Source organism: Lepus europaeus, chromosome 6 (assembly GCF_033115175.1).
Source record: "Lepus europaeus isolate LE1 chromosome 6, mLepTim1.pri, whole genome shotgun sequence".
Lineage (NCBI taxonomy): Eukaryota > Metazoa > Chordata > Mammalia > Lagomorpha > Leporidae > Lepus > Lepus europaeus.
The window spans coordinates 18,559,298-18,581,211 of NC_084832.1; the positions used below are offsets into that span (position 1 = coordinate 18,559,298).

General features: G+C 36.1%; 1 protein-coding gene across 1 annotated transcript in view; it reads right to left on the reverse strand.

The window, feature by feature from the left end:
• Positions 1-21,914, reverse strand: part of GPC6 (glypican 6) — a 1,223,803-nt gene that overhangs the window by 390,707 nt on the left and 811,182 nt on the right. The window contains exon 4 of the mRNA XM_062194034.1: positions 16,637-16,802. Within this exon, the coding sequence (XP_062050018.1) occupies positions 16,637-16,802 (166 nt within the window). The remainder of the gene's footprint in view (positions 1-16,636; positions 16,803-21,914) is intronic.

Here is a 21,914-nt window from a genome sequence, read left to right on the forward strand (position 1 = left end):
AAAGTGAGATGACTCCAGGGATAAGGTGTAATAATAAAAATCTCATGTTCTAAGAAATAAAGGCAGGCTGCTCTGACAGTCACATGGGTCAAAGCAATGAGAGAAAAATGATTGCTTATGATAATTGCATTTGCCATTAGATTAAGTCACACTAGTTGCTGACTCTGTTCTGAGACCCTTTAGGAAATCCTGTGTGATGTGGTAGAGTCCTTTGATCACTGTACATCCAAGTCCCTTAGTGAACTCAACCCAGCTGATTCCTATAAAACCCTGTAGTGTTGATGGCTCGTAACCCTCCAAAGTATAATTTTTTTTATAAGCAACTACACAAATATTTGAAAGAACACAACCCAGCCTTCAGTGCTATCATTCAGAAAAGCATCATAGAGCCAACTGGAAGATGTGCAACATCTTCTAAATGTTTTTTGTTTGATCAAGAACCAATAAAAACCAGGTTTGTGGTCACTTTGAATACTTCAACTGAATACTGCGAATCTGGTGGTGGGCCACGGAGACCACTTCTTCTAGGACCCTTGAGCACGGCAGATTTGTTTTCCTTGGCAATCCGCTGGTGGAGGTTAGAGCTGTGGGGAAATGTAGCCTGGGCGCTGTGTCTGACAATCCTGGCTATGCATCCTGCTCTGGTCTCTGGCTGATGGCATCATCTCAAAATCCCAAGGCTCACTTTCCTCCTGAGCTGGGGCTATGCCTTATCTTTGTCCATGTCCTTTCCCCTTTATCTAGTTTTGTATGCATCTTAAATATTCTCACTGTGTTCCAGAAAGGTTCATTCCCTAAAGTGCTTGACCTATTTCTATGGTTAGCAATTATTATTCTGCAGTATTCAGTCTTATTTTAACCAGATAATCACAAAATGAAAATTTTTTAAAGATGTTTCATACTACCAGATGGACAAGAAGATCTGCAAATACTTGATCATTTTAACATTTATTTGTTTTTTTTTAGCCAAAAAAAAAAAAAAAAAATGATGGTCTTAAATTCTAGGAAACCAAATGATACAAATGTTAACCAGATATTTACATTTGAAACGTGTATTTAACAAGCAATTTCCTAGCTCCCAAAATATTTATTTTCAATATCCTGCTTGTCTTTTATGATCTCTCTATTTGAAATGTGTTCAATTTATATAATCAGTAAATTTCTTTTCCATAATTGCTGTAATTACAGTCTGAATTCCTCATATGCTCGTACTTATCTCTTAGAGTTCTACAACAGTAAACATTTGTGATACAGTCCAGAAATATCATGAGAGTTTAGGAAATAGTGAACATAGTTCCCTAACACTCAAAACTATTATTTAAAAATACATGTACCTACACTCATCTGCCAGAATAGAAGTCTACTCATGAATTAACATATACAGATATATGTCACTTTGATATTTACCCCATTAAGAATTTTTCTGAATTACCTTAGTATGAATATACTATTTTAAAAAAAATAACTTATTTAAACAGTATTAAAGTGACTAAAGCAACATTAAATTAAAAACAAGTTGATATCATTTCTCGTCTTTCAGACTGGAAAAAAATTATAATATCTGACAGCATCTTCTGTTGGTGAGTTTGTGGAGAAATGGATATTTTTGCATGTGGCTGGTAGGAATGGAAACTGGTACAAGTTTTCTGGAGGAAAATTTGATAATACTTAACAATACCATCTACACATTTATCTTTTGCCTCAGCAAAAGTTTAGGGAATCTACCCTGAAAATATACCCCCAATAGTGGAAAAACATACATAAACTGAGTTAACCATCGTTGCATGCTTTTCAATAGTAGCATGTTAGAAACAGTACTGCTAAATGATGATCCATCTGATGATGATGTACTATGCACATGTGAAAAGGAAAGAGGAAGAGTTCTACGAACAGATCCAGAATGAGGTTCTCAAGTGAAAGCAGGCAGTGTAAGGGAGTATCTATAGCATGCTGTCTTTCTTGCAATAAAAAAGGGAGTCATAAGCAAATACACATGGATCTACTGGTTTTTTTTTTCCAACAAAAATAAAACTATACAAGCACACAAAAATAAACCAGAACTTTTAAAGAGATTAACCAATCAGCAGGGGGTGTATGGGAAAAAGAGAAAAGGTATAAAAGGTTATGGATTAAGGAGGGATATGGAGAAAATCACACTTCTAAAAATATGTTTTGTAAGAGTGTAGTTTACAAACCACTCTACAATTAACAGGGATGTAGAAGAACCTAAGCTGAAATGCAAATAGTAACAAATGAACCTAATTCTATTATCAATAAGAATACTCATATTAAAGAAGAGGGGAGGGATATAACTAATCTAGGTACCTTTGAAAAAACTATGTTGACTGGATACTACCAATCTAAATACAAAATGAATTGAACATAAATACTCTATTCTAGTTAGTAAACACATTTTGCAGGTGGGGATGGGCTAGCAACTCTAATTGATGTATGTAATAGGTCACAAGAGCCAGGTTTCTCACCATTGGACAAAAAAAATGTTACAAATAAGGAAAGAGAGAAGGCTGGAATGAATTTTGTGGTATTGAACCAGCATCAGTGTGAACTCCTGGATGTACATACATATATTCAATAAATAAATAAATATCAACTGTGACTCTGTGTGGAATTATACACATACACGCATTTCCTAGCTCTGTTTGCAGGGAAGGTGTAATAGCAATGCCACTCCAGTAGCAATGAACATATCTCATGTCCAGCCTTGGTTTCTATACCATTGTTCAGTAGAAGAAACCAGGGCTCCTTGGAAAAGATGTTGCTTATGGGACTGGAGCAGGAAAAACATAAAAAAAATCCTGGAATGTCTCATGATGGCAAAAAATGACAAAGCACTCCAAAAAGATGGAGACCATGTCTAAAGAACATAGGATCTGACTGAAGGAGCTCCCAGTGTATAAACCTGGAAAAATATGATCAGAAAAATACATGACAATTTTATTGAGCTATACTCACAGAACCACAACAAAAAATGAGCTCATAAAAGTATCCTCCCTAAAATATGCAACACCAACAAAAGGGAAAAATAATAACCTCAGAGTAAAGGAGTCCAGCAGATACTAGAGACTATCACACAAATCCAAGCTGAGAGACATTCTGAAAAGTAACTGGCAGGTGTTCATCCAAATGGGCATGCTCCAAGGATAAGGAAATTTGGGGAGCTGTCCAAGATTGGAGACGACCGAAGAGATTAGCATAAATGCACTGGGGTTCTGATGCATGGAAAGAGTGTCAGAAGATGAACTGCCGTACTAGAATCAGATGTGCACTTTAGTTAACAGCATTGTATCAGTGTTCCTTTTCTGGTTTTGATGACTGTGCTCTATGTATGTGTGATGCTAAGGTGAGTAGCAGGTCTATGTGAACTGCACTATTTCTGCATTTTTTATAAGTTGAAAATTATTTATAAAGGTTAAAAATAATTTGATTTCAGGCAGGTCAGATTTGGAGAATAACCATTGTTAAAGTTATTTCTTAGCATAGTAACTGGGATATATCATCTATAAAATTTAATGCATATCTATTAAGAATCCTCTATACAAATAATGGCATAACTAAAAGCGTCCTTGTAAATAATCATCAAAAAAGACTGTGTATGTTTAGAATGTTGAGATTTCTAAATGAAAAAGAGAAAACTCTAAATAAAAATGGCATATCAAATCTCTTATTTCTTAAATGCAAAAAGATCATATAGGGTATTACCTGGCAGATAATAGGTATTCACTAAAAAGACAACACTAAATCTGAAACTAAGTCCCCAAATGCCTTCTAGAAGTATTACTTTGACATGTGTGTCCTTGCCCTCCCAATTAATACAAATTACTGAAATTTTCCTATGTAAATGGATATAAATTTTTTGGGGCAGGATCACAGATGTGTTCCTGTCCTGTCACTGAAGTTCTCAAGTAGCTTCCTTGGCTGGATTGGGAAGTTTCACATTAAAGAATATGACTTTGATCTTGTAATTGATTTATTGAATGAGTGAATGAGTCTTATTAATACTTTGCATTTCCAAATGGCTAATTTATACATCTTAAAACTTCCCAGCAGTAACTCTAAATTCAACATTTCTTGTCTTACATTTTAAGGTTTAACAAATTTATGATAAACAAAAGCAATGTGATGTTACATGATGACAGGTCAACATGGAGAAGAGTAAATGTATAACACCAGAGAATTAAAGCAAGGTTTCAAAAAATCTAAAGGTGCTCAAGTGTGATGGCTTTGAATATCTATCAATCCTATGTGGACATTATATGTATCCTGAAACTAACTTCTCCAAACTGAGTTCAAAGGAAATGTAATAATTACTCAAGATGTTAATTTTTATATTTTTAAATGTTACATAGCCATTATTAAAGTTTGAAGTTTTGATCTCAAATCCTACGACTCCCACATGGGTTAAGAAAAATAAACATAAATCTTCATGAAGAGACCAGAAGATGGAATGTAGCCCATAGGTTCAATCTCTGATCTGCGCCCCATGCTGCTGCCTCAAATTACTGTTTGCAGTTTTGACCTTTCCTCTCACTTTGTTCTGGCAGATTTCCAAAGAGGGACAGGTGGTTGTAGGGCATTTTCTTGGGTTACAAATCAAATAATATTTCATGGTTTTCACCTTTAATGGGCTAAGCAAAAAAGCATTTGACAAAAGTCAGTGTAGTGGTTTGGAGAAATAATATATACTCTAGGGCATTCTTAAATCAGTAACTTGGCAATATGGGATTCAAAAAAGTCTCACTGTTCCTTCAAGTGTTGCATTGCAAAAGTTGCATTGTGTATTTGTGTTGTTCCTTGGGGAACTGTAGCATCCAGAAACCAGTGAGGAAGTTACATTTGTCTTTACATGTTGAGTTTTTTTTTGTGTGTGTGTGTGTGTGTGTGACAATCAGGCCATAGAGCATGCGATGAAATAAGGGACTGCTTTTTGATACATGACATTCTTGTGAGTGAAGGAAATGAATGACCCTGGGGGAAGGATTTTGTGAAATTGAAAAACTGCATGTCTGAACTTGAAATTCAGAACATGGCAATGGTCAGAAGTGAACTAAGTAATCCTAGATTTCATGCATTGATGATTGCAAAAGTCAAAACCAATAGAAATAAATTTCCACTAGGACTGACTGCATTTATAAAATGTCAATGTAGATGACAAATATGACCACCAAGGGATCTGAGAAAAATAAATTTTGGGTAGCAATCAAGGCATGCCTCTGATGAAGCATTATGTAGGCATTCTCTTATTTGCACAGTTGGCACTAGCTGTACTTCATGAAAGAGACTGGGGAGTTTAAGTCTAAGTTCACCTGTTGAGTATATAGTCATGAGTAGCTTATTAAATGTTTATAACCAAAGGGTAAGGGCAGTGTAATTTCATAGGGGAGGGATGTGCAGGCACCTGTGTGAAGCCCAGGAGGTGAAGATCTGGGATCAACTGGTCAAGAGCTGATTGGAGAAGTTGTCCACAGAGCCCTTTAGGCTATGGAAACCCTCCAGTGGTTCCTCCCATTTTAGTTCCTGCTCCAGGAATATGGAACATCACCATTTTCAATATCTGATTCAACATTTCCATTTTTATTTCCGTTGTTTCTTACACCCAACAAGTCCTAAATATATTGAAGAAATCCCTGTTTCCCATTTCCTAGTCTAACTTCTTACACACAGTACCATCTTTCTCCTGGGTGCTTATCTCAGTCATGTCTGATGTCTTCTTTGCACTTTGCATTTAGTTACCTACTTTTAGACATAAAGTCCCAGAAATTTTGACATCCAACTCTACCATTATTGCTGTCTTCCTTTCTTCTTCTATGACTTGTAAGATGAACTATCTGGTTTCACTACACTAGTTTTTTCCATTTGAATTCATCTTTTACTTATTTGTCAGATTACTGCTTAGATCCTGCCATTCTCTGAATTTAAAAAGCTCTGTGACTTATTATTGCCTATAAGCCAAAAGAAAGTATTTGGCCTGGCTTTTAAATTTCCCCAATCCAGTACTGGTTAACTTACCTCTCAGGACACACCAGCACATACACCTACCTCAGCTTGACTGGCTCCCTCTCAAGCTCTTAAGAGCATCATGCTGATTCTTACCTTCCTACCACTCTTTTTCCCACGCTGTATCTGAGCTTATTCATCTGAGCTGGAGCAAGTCTATCTTTTTTGGAACGGGTCCTGTCTGCCCAGGAACTAATACACTCATTCTAATTGTCTCCCTTCAGTTCCTACTGATTAATTGCATCTGGCCGTTTTCCTTTGGTTTTCAGTTTGTCTTTGTCGCCTCTTTAGTTCACATGTTTCTGGCGTCCTGATGGTTTCCTACCTGCTTGCCTATTGTGTTGCTTCCTACTTTCTTGTTTCTGTTTTCTGCTCAGACATCAGCAGGTTGTTCATCTGAGCAGGGATCCACATTGCGTCTTTCCTCGGCACTACTTCTGAGGACATATCTGTCCTTGGGTGATTTACTTGCATTATCTAACTTAGTCTTCACCAGGTCAAGAGGTAGATACTGTTATCTGTGGTTTATTGATGAGAACACAAAGATTTATGAAGGTTAAATAATGGCCCTCAAGTCACGCAGATTATAAACAGCAGAGTCGTGACACAAACTCATGGACTAGAGCCTTATGCCTTCTCCAGTTAACCAGACTCTATTTTGAAAACACACATTTAAATTGGACATTGCATAGAAAATTAATCAATTTTTTAAAAATATCATGTAGGATCTCTGTCCTTAATGTGCTGTACATTGTGATTTAATGCTATAACTAGTACTCCAACAGTATTTTTCACTTTGTATTGCTATGTGGGTGCAAACTGTTGAAATCTTTACTTAATATATACTAAACTGATCTTCTGTATATAAAGAGAATTGAAAATGAATCTTGATGTGAATGGAAGGGGAGAGGGAGCAGGAAAGGGGAGGGTTGCGGGTGGGAGGGAAGTTATGGGGGGGGGAAGCCATTATAATCCATAAGCTGTACTTTGGAAATTTATATTCATTAAATAAAAGTTTAAAAAAAAAACAAAACACACATTTAATCTCTTTGGAAAACAACAATTTCTCAGGTCACAGGAATAAGTTTTATGGCTTTTATTTCTCTTGTATTCCTTTTGTAGTGTCCATATATGTGCCTAAACTACATTTAAGAGCAAAAAAAGAAATCTATTAAAGATTTTTGAAGGGCATCAGACATATTCAGATGCTAAGTCATGTAATGCAAATTATAGGTGATTTAATGGGTCTAAGCTTGCATGGAGTAGTCACTACTACATACAGTAACTGAAATTTGAATGAATTAAAAATGACTTTATTGTGGCAATTGCTTCACAGTGTATATGTATAACATATCACTGTGTTTTATACTTCACATATACAAAACTTTGTCAACCATGCCAAAATAAAGCTAGAAAATAAAAAAACAGAAACAAAAATAGTTATAATAAAAATAAAAACCATTATTTAGACACACTAGTCACATTTCAGGTAATCAACAGCCACATGTGGCTAGTGGCCACCATATGGGACAGCACAAATATAGACATATCCATCTTCACAGAAATTTCTATTGGAGAGTGTTGACAACATCAAATCTTCAATTCCTCACTGCCCCAGTATATTCTATCAATCCAGGCAGCCAAAAAGTAAGAGTTACTTCCTAAGCACTTTGTAGAAGGTAACTGCTACAGTGGTTAACAACTCAGGCTCTTAAACCAAATCCTGAGCTGAAACTGTACAAGTTATAGGACTTCGGACAGGTCATTTCACTTTTCTGGTTTCTATTTTCCCATTTATAAAATAGAGATCATCATGTGGACTATGTAGCAGACTTGCTGTATTAATAAGTTGCTGTAAGTGCAAATTAATTACAACATTGCCTGATCTTAAGTATCAAGTAAATATTAATGATTATTATTTAACCTAACATTTTTCAATTTGGACCCAGGATGAAGAAAGGGGAATGAAGTTTCTTCCAATGCTTTCATAGCTAAAGGATTTGGTTTCTGTGGTTACAAGAGAGTAGTAAGACAGTAGTAAGCATTCTCAAATGGAAAAACTCAGGAAGGACTGGATACAATTTTTGTTATTTTAATTCATTGAGACTTATTTTGTAACCTACCATATAATCTATCCAGGACAGTGTTTCATGTGACATCACAGAAGTATTTATCTAGATCCTCAGTCAATGAAGTGTAGTATTAGGCACATGCTTAATATGGTTACCCAGAACATGTCATATATTTTAACTTTAGTCTCAGGGATTCAATTGAAAATACTGCAATACTGTCTAATGAAGAGACATGCTAGTTTTACTTTGTTTCTCATCTTTTAGAAGTCAGCTCCTGTCCATAATCTACATTCTCAAATTGCACTGTGTATTGATATTCACAGGATAATTCCCAGGTATCTCTCTTAGGACCCTTGCTGATTTCAGTACCTTCATTAACATGGGTCATATCTATAGATTTTGGGCTATGGAATATACTTCTATGGTTATGGTCAAGTCAGAAGAGTTAGGAACATTAAACTATTTTGAAGACAAGGAAGTAATTTAACAATAATAAAGGACATTGAAGTTAAAGAATGGGTAGATGCTGGCCAAAGTCATAATATCTAGCACTGCAAACGGCCTATTCCAGGCAATTTTGGTAGATTTTGAGAATATTGTCCCTCATGAAGGCAATGAAGTTCCTCAGAGAAGAGCAGCTATGCTTCCGTTGAGAGCATTGACCTCTTAGAGCTGGCATAAAATTATTGGAAAGACAGATGTTGGGTTGAAGTAGCCAGGGATCACTACTTGATTCAGCCAGCCTGGAATCTGTGTCAACTCTTGCAATTCAAAGGGTGGCCAAAACTCTCTTACATCTCCTGACTTACTCATTCTACCCAATATAACTATTGGGCCTCTCATGGAGTCAGTTAATTCCCTGAGCATTCAGATTTTAGTAGTGAATACTGACAAACTTATCTGACACTTAATTATCAGTATTATCATTCTAGAAGATTCATGCTCCTTAAAGAACAAAAATGCCTTGAATACAGATATACTGCTGCTTGGGGTAATGCCATATATTCAACTACTTATTTTTTCATTGTTTTTTCTAATTTTCACTTATTCAGAGGTCATAACAAAGAAAATTCTTAGCATAGCAAATTATTTAAATCTATGCAAAGAAAGAAATGAAGACATCTCTTTTTCATGTAGGATTTATATATAAGCTGTTATTTGAAGGACAGAGTATATTTCATGCTCTATTTTAATTTAAATTCGCTCCTGGCTATCTGATGAAGCATCTATACACAGTATTTTTAAATGAGTTATAAGCTCAAAGTTTTCATATACTTTAAAGTTTCTTGCAAGTATAACTTACCCATGAACATTTATACCTATTCTCTCTTTAGTGCAACAAATCAAAACACATCTTTAAATGTAAGAATAATTCACAGGGGGGCATCTCTTCTAACCTGGTTCTATACCTGCTTCCTTGGGGTGTTGTTCATAATAAACAAGCCACAAACACAATGAGATGATGAGAACAAGATTGGACAAAAGTCTCTTTTGTAACTGCTAAAGAAATAGCCTGAGGAAAATGAGAACTCGTTTCAAAAATGACTCAAACAGAAAGACAAGATCATCAGCTCTATTCTTGAGATAATCATGTATTAAAGGAGTTTTTAAATAGCAATATTAAAAATATATGTATATTAACGTTATTGTGTGGGGAAGAAGTCCAAATACCATCATTTAATATTACTATAATTAAGATACTAGCATTTCACAAGGATTTATTATTGGATTTAAATAGGAATTTTCAGTATAGATTCTAATCAGTACTTGTAGAGTGTTCTAAATGCCTCAGGAGGTAATCATCTCCCACCACCATCTTGCTTCTCTTTAAGCAGTTACCATATGATGGAAATGTTTGTTATGATGGCTATGGGCTTGTTATAAATTTTCTATTTGTATTTGTTCATTATTTTCTTTAACAATCCTCTTACTTAGCTCTCTTTATATTTCTTATTTTCTAGTTTCTACAAAATAGTTTATTTTTATCACCTGTTCCACTTATTTCTGAAATTGGTATTGTCAAGAATATTATTGGGCTAATTTTATACTGCTTGATTTTTTTCTTGGATTTTTGGACCTTTTGGAATTTAATTCTATTCTAAATCATCAAATATATTTTCTTGCCATGCCAAAAGGTTATGTTATAACATAACCTCCTATGTTATAGCTTGAAACTGAGAACATGACAATGAAAACCACATTATTAAATTGGATGCCAATTACTAAAACAAGAATCTTCCAATATAATTATTAAATTAACCATGTATCTATGGAAAATGAGGAAATTAGAGTATACATTAAAATCTAAATGACAAATTCCATATACAAAAGGAATTATGTAGACAACTTGAATTTTTTTTATATTTTCTGCTTTCAGTCAACTTAATTCTGCCCTTATCAGTTCTCAAAAAAATTGGAGATCTTGATAAAACATCGAAAATAATAATCAGCAAAGAGGAAATGCAATTATTACAGTAGTAAATTATTTGGATGTTGAGTATGTAGGAACTAGGAATAGATGGATGAGTAAGAGGTGGGATTGAGTGGTAAAAGACCTATATACGTTCCTCCTAGAAAGGCCTCTTGACTATTTTACATCAGGCAATTTTGGGTTTCATGTAGGTTGCCTGCTTTTGATCCATGGGAAAATTGCTTGATTCAGTATAGAGATTGTAGTCCTGCTTCTCCCTTCCATTGGTGCCTCAAGACTAGCACTAGCAAGTGCTTGGAGGCTAAGAAATGCCTGCCTCTATATTTCCTGAAGGGTCCCATGCATGATGCCACCATTAAGGCATTAACCCCTTGCACCACATGAACATGTTCTCATATATGCAGAGTTCTGATGTAAACCACTTTTGAACGGGTAATTGATAACAAATGCAACCTGCGAAAACTGCTGGGTCCCAGTCAACTGCTTTCTGTCTTTTTCCCCCAGCAAGTGGTTAGTATTGTTTATGCATTCTGACAGTATTAACAAGAGAACACTATATAGGAAAATTCCCACAAGAAGTGAGAAATATTGAATCAATGTCTATGAAAGGAAGGCCAGGAGTTGGAATTAGAAAACAGGATTTTTGTTTTCTCTAAAAATTTTTTCTTAGTGCTTTTTGGAATGCACAAGGGCCAAAGCACATTGTTGAGCTAACAGTGAGGGCAGATTTTAAAATAATTGCTTTGGCTGTTGTTTCTCCATTTAAAAGCTTGTGTTTTGGGGCTGAACCGGATCTTGTATTACATAATGCATAGATGAAAAAACCTTGAAAATTTGCTGCTATATACAATTCTTAAGTTTTACTTTTTCTTTAGTCTAAAGGAAATAATTTGTTTAGAGTCTAGAGGTTTCTACGACATGGTATATAAGGGTATATCAGTAGCTTGAGTCATATCATAGTTACTATGGAATTCTTTGTAACTAAAAAATTTCTTATTAGATTTATATTACAGAATTTTGTGTTTAAGAAAGTCTTCAAAAGGATGGTGTCTTGTACAAATGTTTGAAATAGTCACTTGTGTTTATTTTATATCCTTCTGAGATGCACCCAGTCCTGCATATTTCATAAAAGGAAACCTGCGTTTATTTGCTAGAAACAAATGTTTATTTTCTGATTTCAAATAAGGTTCATCTAGCAGTATTTTCTCCCAAACACAAAGTTGTGCATACACGAATTACGTTGAGGATAAACAACTCTTACAGGCTCTAAAGAAGACATTTGTGCACCAAAGTAGCCATTTATTACATGACACTAGTCATTTGACTGACCTAACACAGCTTCCTTTTGGCTGGCTCTAATTTACAACTTGATAGCAGCTGTCACAGTGAAAGAACCAGGCTCATTATCTGATTTGTTTCTGCCATCCCTGCACTCATAGAATCCATTAACAACAGGGATATGTGATTTTTAAATTACTGAATTAGTCATACTTCCATTAAAGGAGTACACTTACAAAAAAAAAAAAATAAACTAGAGTAACTTCTTGCTGTGTTCCCTTTTATTTCTCTGCCTATTTGTTTCCATAGATTTCATTCAAGGAACTTACATTGAATACTGTTCTCAGAAGGAAGGGATCTCATAAGTTCTTTGCTTTATCCCCCCTGCTTAAACCAAAGCAAGGTCCATCCCCAGACACTCAGAAAACATGTCAAGAAATGAAGGGATGAATAGTGCCCGCTGCAGGGTGTCTTGACCTGGCAGAGAAACAGTGCTCACCTTGCTTTCCTGTTTGATACTCTCATGCCAGTTTTCTGTCTTTGAGCTGTCTTGAGACTTAATCATTGGTTGGTTTGAAAGGAAAAGGAAAGCTTAGAAAGTTTGATACTACTAGTTTGTCTGGTCTGTGAGTGCCCAAAGTCTAAAACAAAAATACAAGTCTCTCTTCTGGCTTTTTCCCCACATTGCAGGGCATCTATTCCTTAGATAACTCAACCTCTTTTGGATTAAAAAAATGACACAAATTCTCCAAATCTTAGCAGTTGAAATCAGTGTCAATGCTGGTGAGACTTCAACATAGGAAAAAACAAAGATAACTAAGAACCACTGACAGATCATTTTAGACCTATGGAAATGATCATGGAGACTTGGAAATATCTGAGAGTGATAGTGTAACTGATGTGTTGGGGCTATGCAACAGCAAATATAGTTGACAATAATTCAGCACCATTTTATTTTCTGTTTTATTGTATACTTGCAAAGAAAGGGCTTTCCTACTATTTACTTACACTGGGTGAAGTCCCCCTGCTGAGTAGACACTTAATATCCCGTGCTTTTATCATCTTTGTACTTTATTAGAATTTATTATAATTAATTTAAGTGCATTAAATTGCCTAAGGGCAAAAAATGCATGTGCCTAGTTTACTCAATATACTCAATTAGGGTTTTACAAACTGGGATAGCTTAAAAAGTTAGGCTGTATAATTGGAACAGAAGTGTCTTAAGGTCTCATTTTTATATTTGCTGTAAGAAGGATCCCATAATATTTTCAGGATAAAAAATAGTATAGAATGTAACAGAACTCCTGCCTTTGCCTGTTTTACCAAGCCTTTCCACACCAGCAACCTCTTTTGTAAAATGTCCCTCTCGTTCTCACAGTCTACAAAATCTTAGAAGGCACCAGATGTCGGACCCACACATCTTCAGTTGTACTGTAGATGCAAGATTTACGAGAGCTATACCCATGGAAGTTCAGCCTTGACTTTTCTGTTCACAACCCAGGTGTAATTTGCAATATAGTCTCTTGTTAAAGGGAACAGTTCTTATCAGTGGCATAGTGCTATCAATGCCAAAAACTCCAAATAACTTCAGGATATTACTGAAATGAGTTCTGCCCACACACTGTTTCCCCCTAGGAAATTTTAACTTAACACAAACCTTTTTCAAGAAATCCATTTTACATGTGGGCAACACTCAGAAGCAAGGGTGGAATAAGTTTTGTGTGACTACATAGCAGCATTTGGGATAAGCGCCTAAGCAGAGACTTAATGCCTCAGATTCGGTTTGTCTCTTACCTTCTGTTTTCTAAGAGCGAGTACAGGTTAGAAACCACTCTGGGCTCCTTCTCATTCTGCCTTGCTCAGGAGGCTGTGAAGTGCACCCATTCATTTCAGAATATCAGGTGGAAACCGGGCTGTGCTCCGTACTGGGGATTCCCCGTGCTACTAGAAAGTAGGCAAAGGTTCTGCCAGCGATGGAAGGAAGCTTTTTAAAATCTTAAAAATGGATTGGTGGCATCTTCTTTAATGTTGTCAGTAACTTCAAGAGAAAAAAACAACTTTTTTACGTCAAAAGTGGAGTTCTTAATTTTTCCTGCACCAATTACTTGGCAAGAATTTTTGGAGCACTGCCTCCGAGCCGGACACAGAGTTGAACTTGCTTGAGGAAGGAAGGACAATGCAAATGTATCCTGACTACACTCCACTCCTGATTTTTATCGAAAATTAAAAGGAAGAAGAAGGGAAAAAAACTAAAGAACTTCAGAAGTGGAGGGAATACCACTGAGGTTTTTATTTGAACACTTAAAACATTCCTCTTTCTAAGTGAATGGGCTTTCTTTTGACAGGATCCAGGCACCAGCAGAATTCTAAATAGCTTTTAATCACTTTCAATAAATTCATGCCATTGTAAAGATCATGAGAATGTGCCACCAATTTGATTCTTGCTTTTATTTATGGTTGACTGCATACTGCTGTTAACATTTTAGATGAGTGCATGATAATTAAAAAAAAGAAATCCATAAAATGTCTAAACTGGGACATTAATGTAGTAGGCAAGAATGGCAAATGCAATTGACAGCAACAGAAATAAAGGGTTTGATCTAGAGATGCCAGGAGCCCGGGAGTGATGGGCTGCAGGTGCTACCAAAGAGAGGGCTATTATATATAATTTTGGTTGGATGACCGATTTGCTCATTGATCTTTCTGGCTACATTCATGAGCACTGTAATGCTATCATCTTGGATATGCCTTTGTGGAAAATGGAGTTGGCAGATTTGACTAATTCATGTAATACAGTTGTGAACTAACACTTCACACCCAAGCAAGTGTCAGCAAGAACATATTTTTGCTCCAGAAGTGTATGTTGGTGGTCACTTCTCAATGCCATACCCAAACCAGAGACAGAAAACAGAAAGCAGTTTTCCTGGAGACTTCTACAACTAATAAAAATGAGATAGGGAAAGAAAAGACATGAGAGACATCCATGTAGGACTAACCATCAGTTTGCTTTTCATTAAATTTCATCCAACACAAGCTGGGGTTACATTTTAGTTTTTAGATCAAATGATTTTCCAGACATTCAGTTTCACATCAAATTAGCATCTTAGAAAATCAACTGATTGCAAGTATAAGACTTTGTTTTATGTTAGCACACAATGAAAACTGAGGCAAAAAAAAAATCCAATATCAGGTCATAACATGTTGCACGTACAAATTACAAAGCTTATATTCCCATTCTTAATCACTTCCTCTTTAAGTAACAAAACCCAAATGCCCACTTTTATCAATAAGTTATAGGTTGCCTGATGACACTTTCAACTGTGCTAAGGAATTAGAGCAATTTCAACCAAACATAGGAGTGATCTATATGGCTGTGAATCTATGCAATCCTATCAGGTTTAAGCTAATTTAAAAATATGAAAATATGCTACAAGTCACTGATTAGAGAACATTTTTGCTAGGACTTTTAGGGTACCTTGTCTGTATCAAATTAATCTAAATCTTATAGAAGAAGTTTATTATTCATTCCTCCCTCTGAAGTCTTAGCAAACAACAAATATCTTACCAAAGCATGATGTTATTTGGAATTAGAAATATACCTTTAATGATTAAATTTTTCAAACATATTAGTTTCAAATAAAGCATCCTAAGATCTTACAAACCTACTTTGTCCTCCCTTAAGAGAAAGAATTGTATTTCAATTTATTTTTTTCTGAAATTACCAGAGATTTTGTCAGATGAAATTTCATTTGAATCTTGCCCACTCTAAAATCTTTTTTTAAAACCCCAAAACCCGTTTTCTTCAGCTTTCATAAGCAAAATAACCAGTTAGCCAAGGGCTTTATTGGCAAAACTTAGTGCATGTAATGTAAGCACTTCTTTTCATGGTGAGTTAAGGTCGCTCTGAATTTTAACACATCTAAGATCTTTTGCCTATCCTGCCCAGATCTTAGATGTCAAAAGACTTGCTTCATGCACTCTGGTTGGGAGGTTTGCATAAATGATGCAGGCCCTCTGAGGCCGGTGAATGTCACTGCTATTTTCGCCTCTCTGCCTGTCACTCTGTAATTGCAGTAAATGCAATTGAAAGTACTTTTATTTGAAGGCCATTTGACAGAGGGGGGAGAAAACACATTTACTCTTTCAAGGCCTATGCATTTTCCTGGGAGAAGCTTGCCTATAAAATCTGTCCTTTTATCCTTGGGTAGCTATTTGGGAAGTACCATTGGGCAGCACCACCCCCTGGATGCTTCCTGCAACCCAAGAACAGAGTTGTGCTTCATAGTCCTTCCCCTGTCCCCTCCCTGCCTTCATTCCTCCTACCTTCCAAAGACTGGAAGGCCGTTTCCCACCTGTGTGCTTGATGCCTTCTTGCAGTGGAGTGAAGCAGAATTTTGCATGCTTTAGCTAAAATATTGAGTTATTTTCATTCCAGAAGCTGAAAGAAGGAGCTGTTTACTCATAGCTATGCCCATGTTGAAGTAATGCAAATAAAAAGGAGCCAATAACACAATTTTTTTTTACAGTGTTCTTACCTCACTTCTCTTTTTCTTTACAGGAACTCACTAGAATGCAACAAGATTATTTTTATCTGTACCAGAGAGCAGCTGAGTCAATGCAGCTGGCTTCTAGGATCTTTAACAGGATTTTTCATTATGCAAAAAATTTTTCAGCATAAAAGTGAAGGAAAATATAAAATAACCCTTAGCATTGGCTGAGAACTGCTTTTCAATCCTCTTAGACTCTACAAGTCATCAGCACTTCCAACCTACCCAGGAAGTATGGTGACCACGTGCTGTTCTCACACCTTTGTCCTCGAAGCTGTTTCAATGCCTCTTACCTATAAACAGATTCCACTCTGTGTCGAGATCAGCCTGGTTGGCCAAGCAGCCCTTCATGACGTTGAGACAGTAGTTGTTGCAGGGTCTCACGGAAGGAAGGCCTCGACAGTAGGGGCAATACAGCATCTTCATGAGGGCACGGATGCACCCAGGGGTAGGGCTCACCTGTGGATTTTTTGAAACGAGAAAGCGAATCAGAAATTAGAAGAATGAATGGGAGAAAAACAGAAATCACTTTCTCCTTAAAAAAGGGTGGTGGAAAAGCTCTATAAATCTCAAGCTGTAGAGCAGGTAACTAAAGGGATTATTAAAATGTTAACCCTTTTCAATCTTTGCTCTTGAAGCCAGTAGATTCCTGCTAAATTTCTGCTCAGAATGGTCATAATTAATTTTTTGGAAGAGTCCATGTCAACATTGTGATATCTATGTCATTGTAATTCAGGGCTAAAACCTAGACAAGGTTTCATTGAAATAGAACATGAGATAATGCATGGGAAAGCAATTTGCAAAGTTAAAAGCTCCATAAAAATGCAGGTATTATTAAAGTTTAATGTGACACCTTCAGAAAAGTTTCCAACTGGTTATTTAACCCTGTTTGTAAAGGAAGTTGGCAGATATATTTCCTTTGTTCATAACATTTTTTAAAAGATCAATATCAACCTGTCTGGCATTTCTGAGATCCAGGCCTGTTCAGATGCAAAGGAGCAGCCAAGGCACTGGGCATTGGCAGCTTTGTGGTTATGGTAAATTCAGGGTAAATGGACCCCATATTGAATGTGAGTCGACATCCTCACAGTAATTCAGAGGAGCGACTACCCAACTGATAATGAAATGAAATTTCCCATGGATGGGAAAAACAGTGCTCCTAAATCCATCAGTTCTATGCCAAGAAGGACTTTTCCAGACTCACCAAAAATGCTAATCTGACTTTAAGAGAAAAGAATGTTTAAAACTGTGGACCAATAATAGAAAAACATACAGAAAGCTCTTTTTCATGATTAGATGTAAATGTTATTGTAACATTTATTTGGTTGGTTCTATATAATTTTGATATCTTAGTCAAGTAAATGCATGTTGTTGAACTTGTGTTATAGATCTAAGAAAAAAAAATCTAGGCAGGAAATCTCTGAGAAATCTGGAAATCTCTGAGAGTTGTGGTCTCATCGGATAGACCTGGCTCCACAGGTGACACCAGTGTTCTGCTGAGAACACTCTAGTACTCACAGCATCACACCCATGTAATGCTGAGACAAAAAGAAGTATTCCTGTATAAATGGGCTTTTTCAAGTACTGTGGCTTTTCTCTGTCATTTTACTTAGAAAACAAACCTGAGATATTTAATGCAAAGCTTTGGTTTCTGTAACATTTTCTTAATTTTAAAGAATATTATTTCAGAAAATGGAGCTGCTTATTGATTTGGACAGTGAGATTTATAATTCTCTTTGAGTATTGTCTTCATTTTACCTTCACAATTTCATAAAAGTTTTCAAACACACAGAAAAGTTCAAAAATCTTAAAACAAACAACCATAACACCATTTTTAGATCATAGGATTTACATTTTCTTTTTCACAATTCAGCCATCCTCCTATCCATTCACTAATCCACCTTATCTTTAATACCAAAGTAATATGCTTTTAATTTTTTTCCTATATAATATCCTTTTGATTTCACTTTTCTTGGTAATTTAATGTCAGGGTGAAGCTAACTGAACCACCATGATTAACTGTAGAATGTTAGTGCATTATGTACTCTGCACCAAGTAAGTGAAGTAAAAGATAATTGGCCTTTCTTTTTTGGTTATTGAGAGAATGGCTTAGTATCTATTAGACTTGAAACTTATTTTCAACCATAAAAAGTGAATGGGAGTCAAGGAGTCTGGTGAATTTTGTTTTAAGGAGTAATAAGCTTTAATATGTTCACTAACATGTGCCATCATGTCATCTTCTAAAGACAAGATATTTCATTAACAATGCTACATTTTATACACCATTATCAAAAAATTTGACTAACACATATTTCAACCACTCAAAAAACTCAGAAATAACTGTATATCCTGAATTAAGATTTTTTTATTAATATAGAATTTCAAATTCTTATAGGAAGGGGCTTTAAAGGGTTCACTGAAAATAAAATTAAAGGATAATACACAGGTGGGTGTTTGGCACAGCAGTTGTTAACTGGGGGATCTGCATCCCATATAAGACTGCCTAGCTGGAGTACTGGCTACTAGGGTTCTGATCCAGCTTCCTGTTAATGTGTACTCTTAGGAGGCAGCAGGTGATAACTCAAATACTTGGGTCCCTGTAACTCATTGTAAGAGACCAGGATTATGTTCTAGCTCCTCCTGGCTTTGGCCTGGACCAGCCCTGGCTGTTGTGGGCATTTAGGGCGTGAACCAGTAAATGGAAGATCTCTCTGTGTCTGTCTCTGTAAATCTCTGCCTGTCAAATAAAAATGGAAAATAAATAAAAATTTACAAAAATATAACCCGAATTTTTCTTTTTCTGAAACATTTTCTTTACATTTCCTTACAAGGCTTAGCCACAGGACTTTATTTCCCACAGCCTTGCAACTTCCCCTCTTGACTCTGATGCTTCTCTCCAGGGACTCACTCCATTTTCACTTGAGCTGACTGAGCTGTTTCTTCTTTAGATTCTGTTGGATTTTTTTTTTAAGCATTGATAGTACATGGTGTTTTACCTCTTCTCCCTCAGCATCCCATTATAAACTCTGGAGGAATTGTCTATATGGGGATGTAAATTTGAGATCTCTCAGACAACATGGACCATCTTGTTCACAATTTTGCACCACATGCACAATGTACACAGTAATATGACTGTGACTTAGGAACCACTTCAGTGCTTTTTGAAATAAAATTTACTGTTAGTGCCAATTTTTGGCCATGATGGTATTCAAAGAAAATAAGAACAGCATGGTTTTATACATCTTAGTAGTCAAGTGTTGCTTTGTAACTTTGCTGTCAAAGGCTATTGATCACATTAGTTCCAAAGCTTTCCTTTTTTTTATAATGTGTTGAAATCAGTACAATTCTCAAAGTCTGACATTTCAGAAGAGTCCCCAATTTAGGGTAGCAACCAGCAGAGAAAACTGGACAACCTTACTAATCTAAAAGAACAATGTTGTTCAAGTTAAATGTAGGTCTCTGAATACTTTTGGAAATGACATCCTTCTTGGTCACATATGGGGCATTTGAAGAAGAAAATGAAGTACTGGGGATCAGAGTTCAAGCTTATGTTCAAAATCACATCTTTGAGCTTATACAACTGGATACTCTGCAAGACACTGGCATAGGCAAAGATTACTTGGCAAAGGGTCCAGAAGCAGAGTCAAAGCCAAAATTGACAAATGGCATTACATCAAGCTGAGAAGCTTCTACACTGAGAAAGAAACACTCAACAAAGTGAAGTGGCAACCAACAAAATGGGAGACAACATTTCCAAAGTACGCAACTGATAAAGGATAAATATGCAGAATCTACAAAAAGCTCAATAAACTCAACAACAACAAAACAAACAATCCAGTTAAGAAATGGTCAAAGGACTTGGGCAGGAATTTTTAAAAATAGGAAATCCAGGGGCTGGCACTGTGGCACAGCAGGTTAACGATCTAGCCTGAAGCACTGGCATCCCTTATGGGCGCCAGTTCTAGTCCTGGCTGCTCCACTTCCGATCCAGCTCTCTGCTGTGGCCTAGGAAAGCAGCAGAAGATGACCCAAGTCCATGGGCCCCTGCACCCATGTGGGAGACCTGGAAGAAGCTCCTGGCTCCTAGCTTTGGATCAGCGCAGCTCCAGCTATTGCGGTTAACTGGGGAGTGAACCATCGGATGGAAGACCTCTCTCTCTCTCCCTTTCTCTGACTCTCCTCTCTATGTGTAATTCTGACTTCCAAGTAAATCAACACATCTTAAAAAAAAAAAAAAAAAGGAAATCCAAATGGCCAACAGACACTTGATAAAATGCTCAGGATCACTAGCCGTCATTGTAATGCAAATCAAAACCACAATGAGTTTTTATCTCACCCCAGTTGGAATGGCTCTCATACAGAAATAAAAAATAAATGCTGGCAAAGATGTGTGGAAAAGGTACCCCAATCTACTGTGGAAATGTAAACTGATGTAGTCATTGAGGAAGGAAGTATGGAGATACCTCAGAAATCTGAATATAGACCTCCCATATGGCCCAGCCATCCCACTCCTGGGAATTTATCCACATGAAAAAAAATCAGCATAAGAAAGAGTGATCTGTATCCCCATGTTTATTACAGCTAAATTCACAACAGCTGAGAGTTAGAATCAACCCAGATATTCATCAACTGAAGACTGGGTAAAGAAATTATGGTATGTATACACTATGAAAACTACTCAACTATTTAAATAAATGAAATTCTGTATTTTGCAACAAAATGGATGCAACCAGAAGCCATTACACTTAGTTAAATAAGCCAATCCCCAAAAGACAAATACTGTAAGTTTTCTGTGAACTGTGGTAACTAATAGGGCACCTAAAATGTGATGAATTGGAGTGAAATTGACATTTTGATGCTCAGTGATTGTTTACAGCCCTTGTCTTGAATGTTAAGGAATTGTACTTTTTCCTTCATACTATTTGTTGAACTCTTTACTTAGTTTAGGGCTGATTTTATAAATATAAAGTAAACTAAAAATAAATCTTTTTAAAAATTAAGAGAAGGAATAGGAGGGAGGGGGAAGGAAGGAAGAAGCAGGGGAGGGTGAGAAGTATCACTGTGTTCTGGAATCTGTATACATGAAGCACATGAACTTTGCAAACCTTGAATAAAATTTTAAAAAAAAAGAAGTAAGTACCTGAAGGGAAGGTAGGTTTAGATACAAATTGTGTAAATGGATATTTCTATTTTTACATTTTCTAATTGTGCAAACATTACTCTTGAAAAATCTTTTTCTTCTAAAACTAATGTAGACTTTCAAGAGATTGAAAAAAAAAAAAGCATACAGTTCTGTAACCCCTTATTAACCTTCTCTCAATGGTGACATCTTATGTTCCTGGAGTATAACATGAAGAAGAGAACACTGACACATGTGCATTGCTGCTAAGTGGTCTATAGCTTTCATTCAGTCTTCATGTCCCTTTTTAAAACCAGCATTCATTTGTATTTGTGTATGTATATCTGTGTGTGTGTGTGTGTACTGTTTGATGCAATTTTGTCCCATGTGTAGATTTATGCAACTACCATGCTAAACATACAAAAGTAGGCTATTTTCATAAAATAACTCCC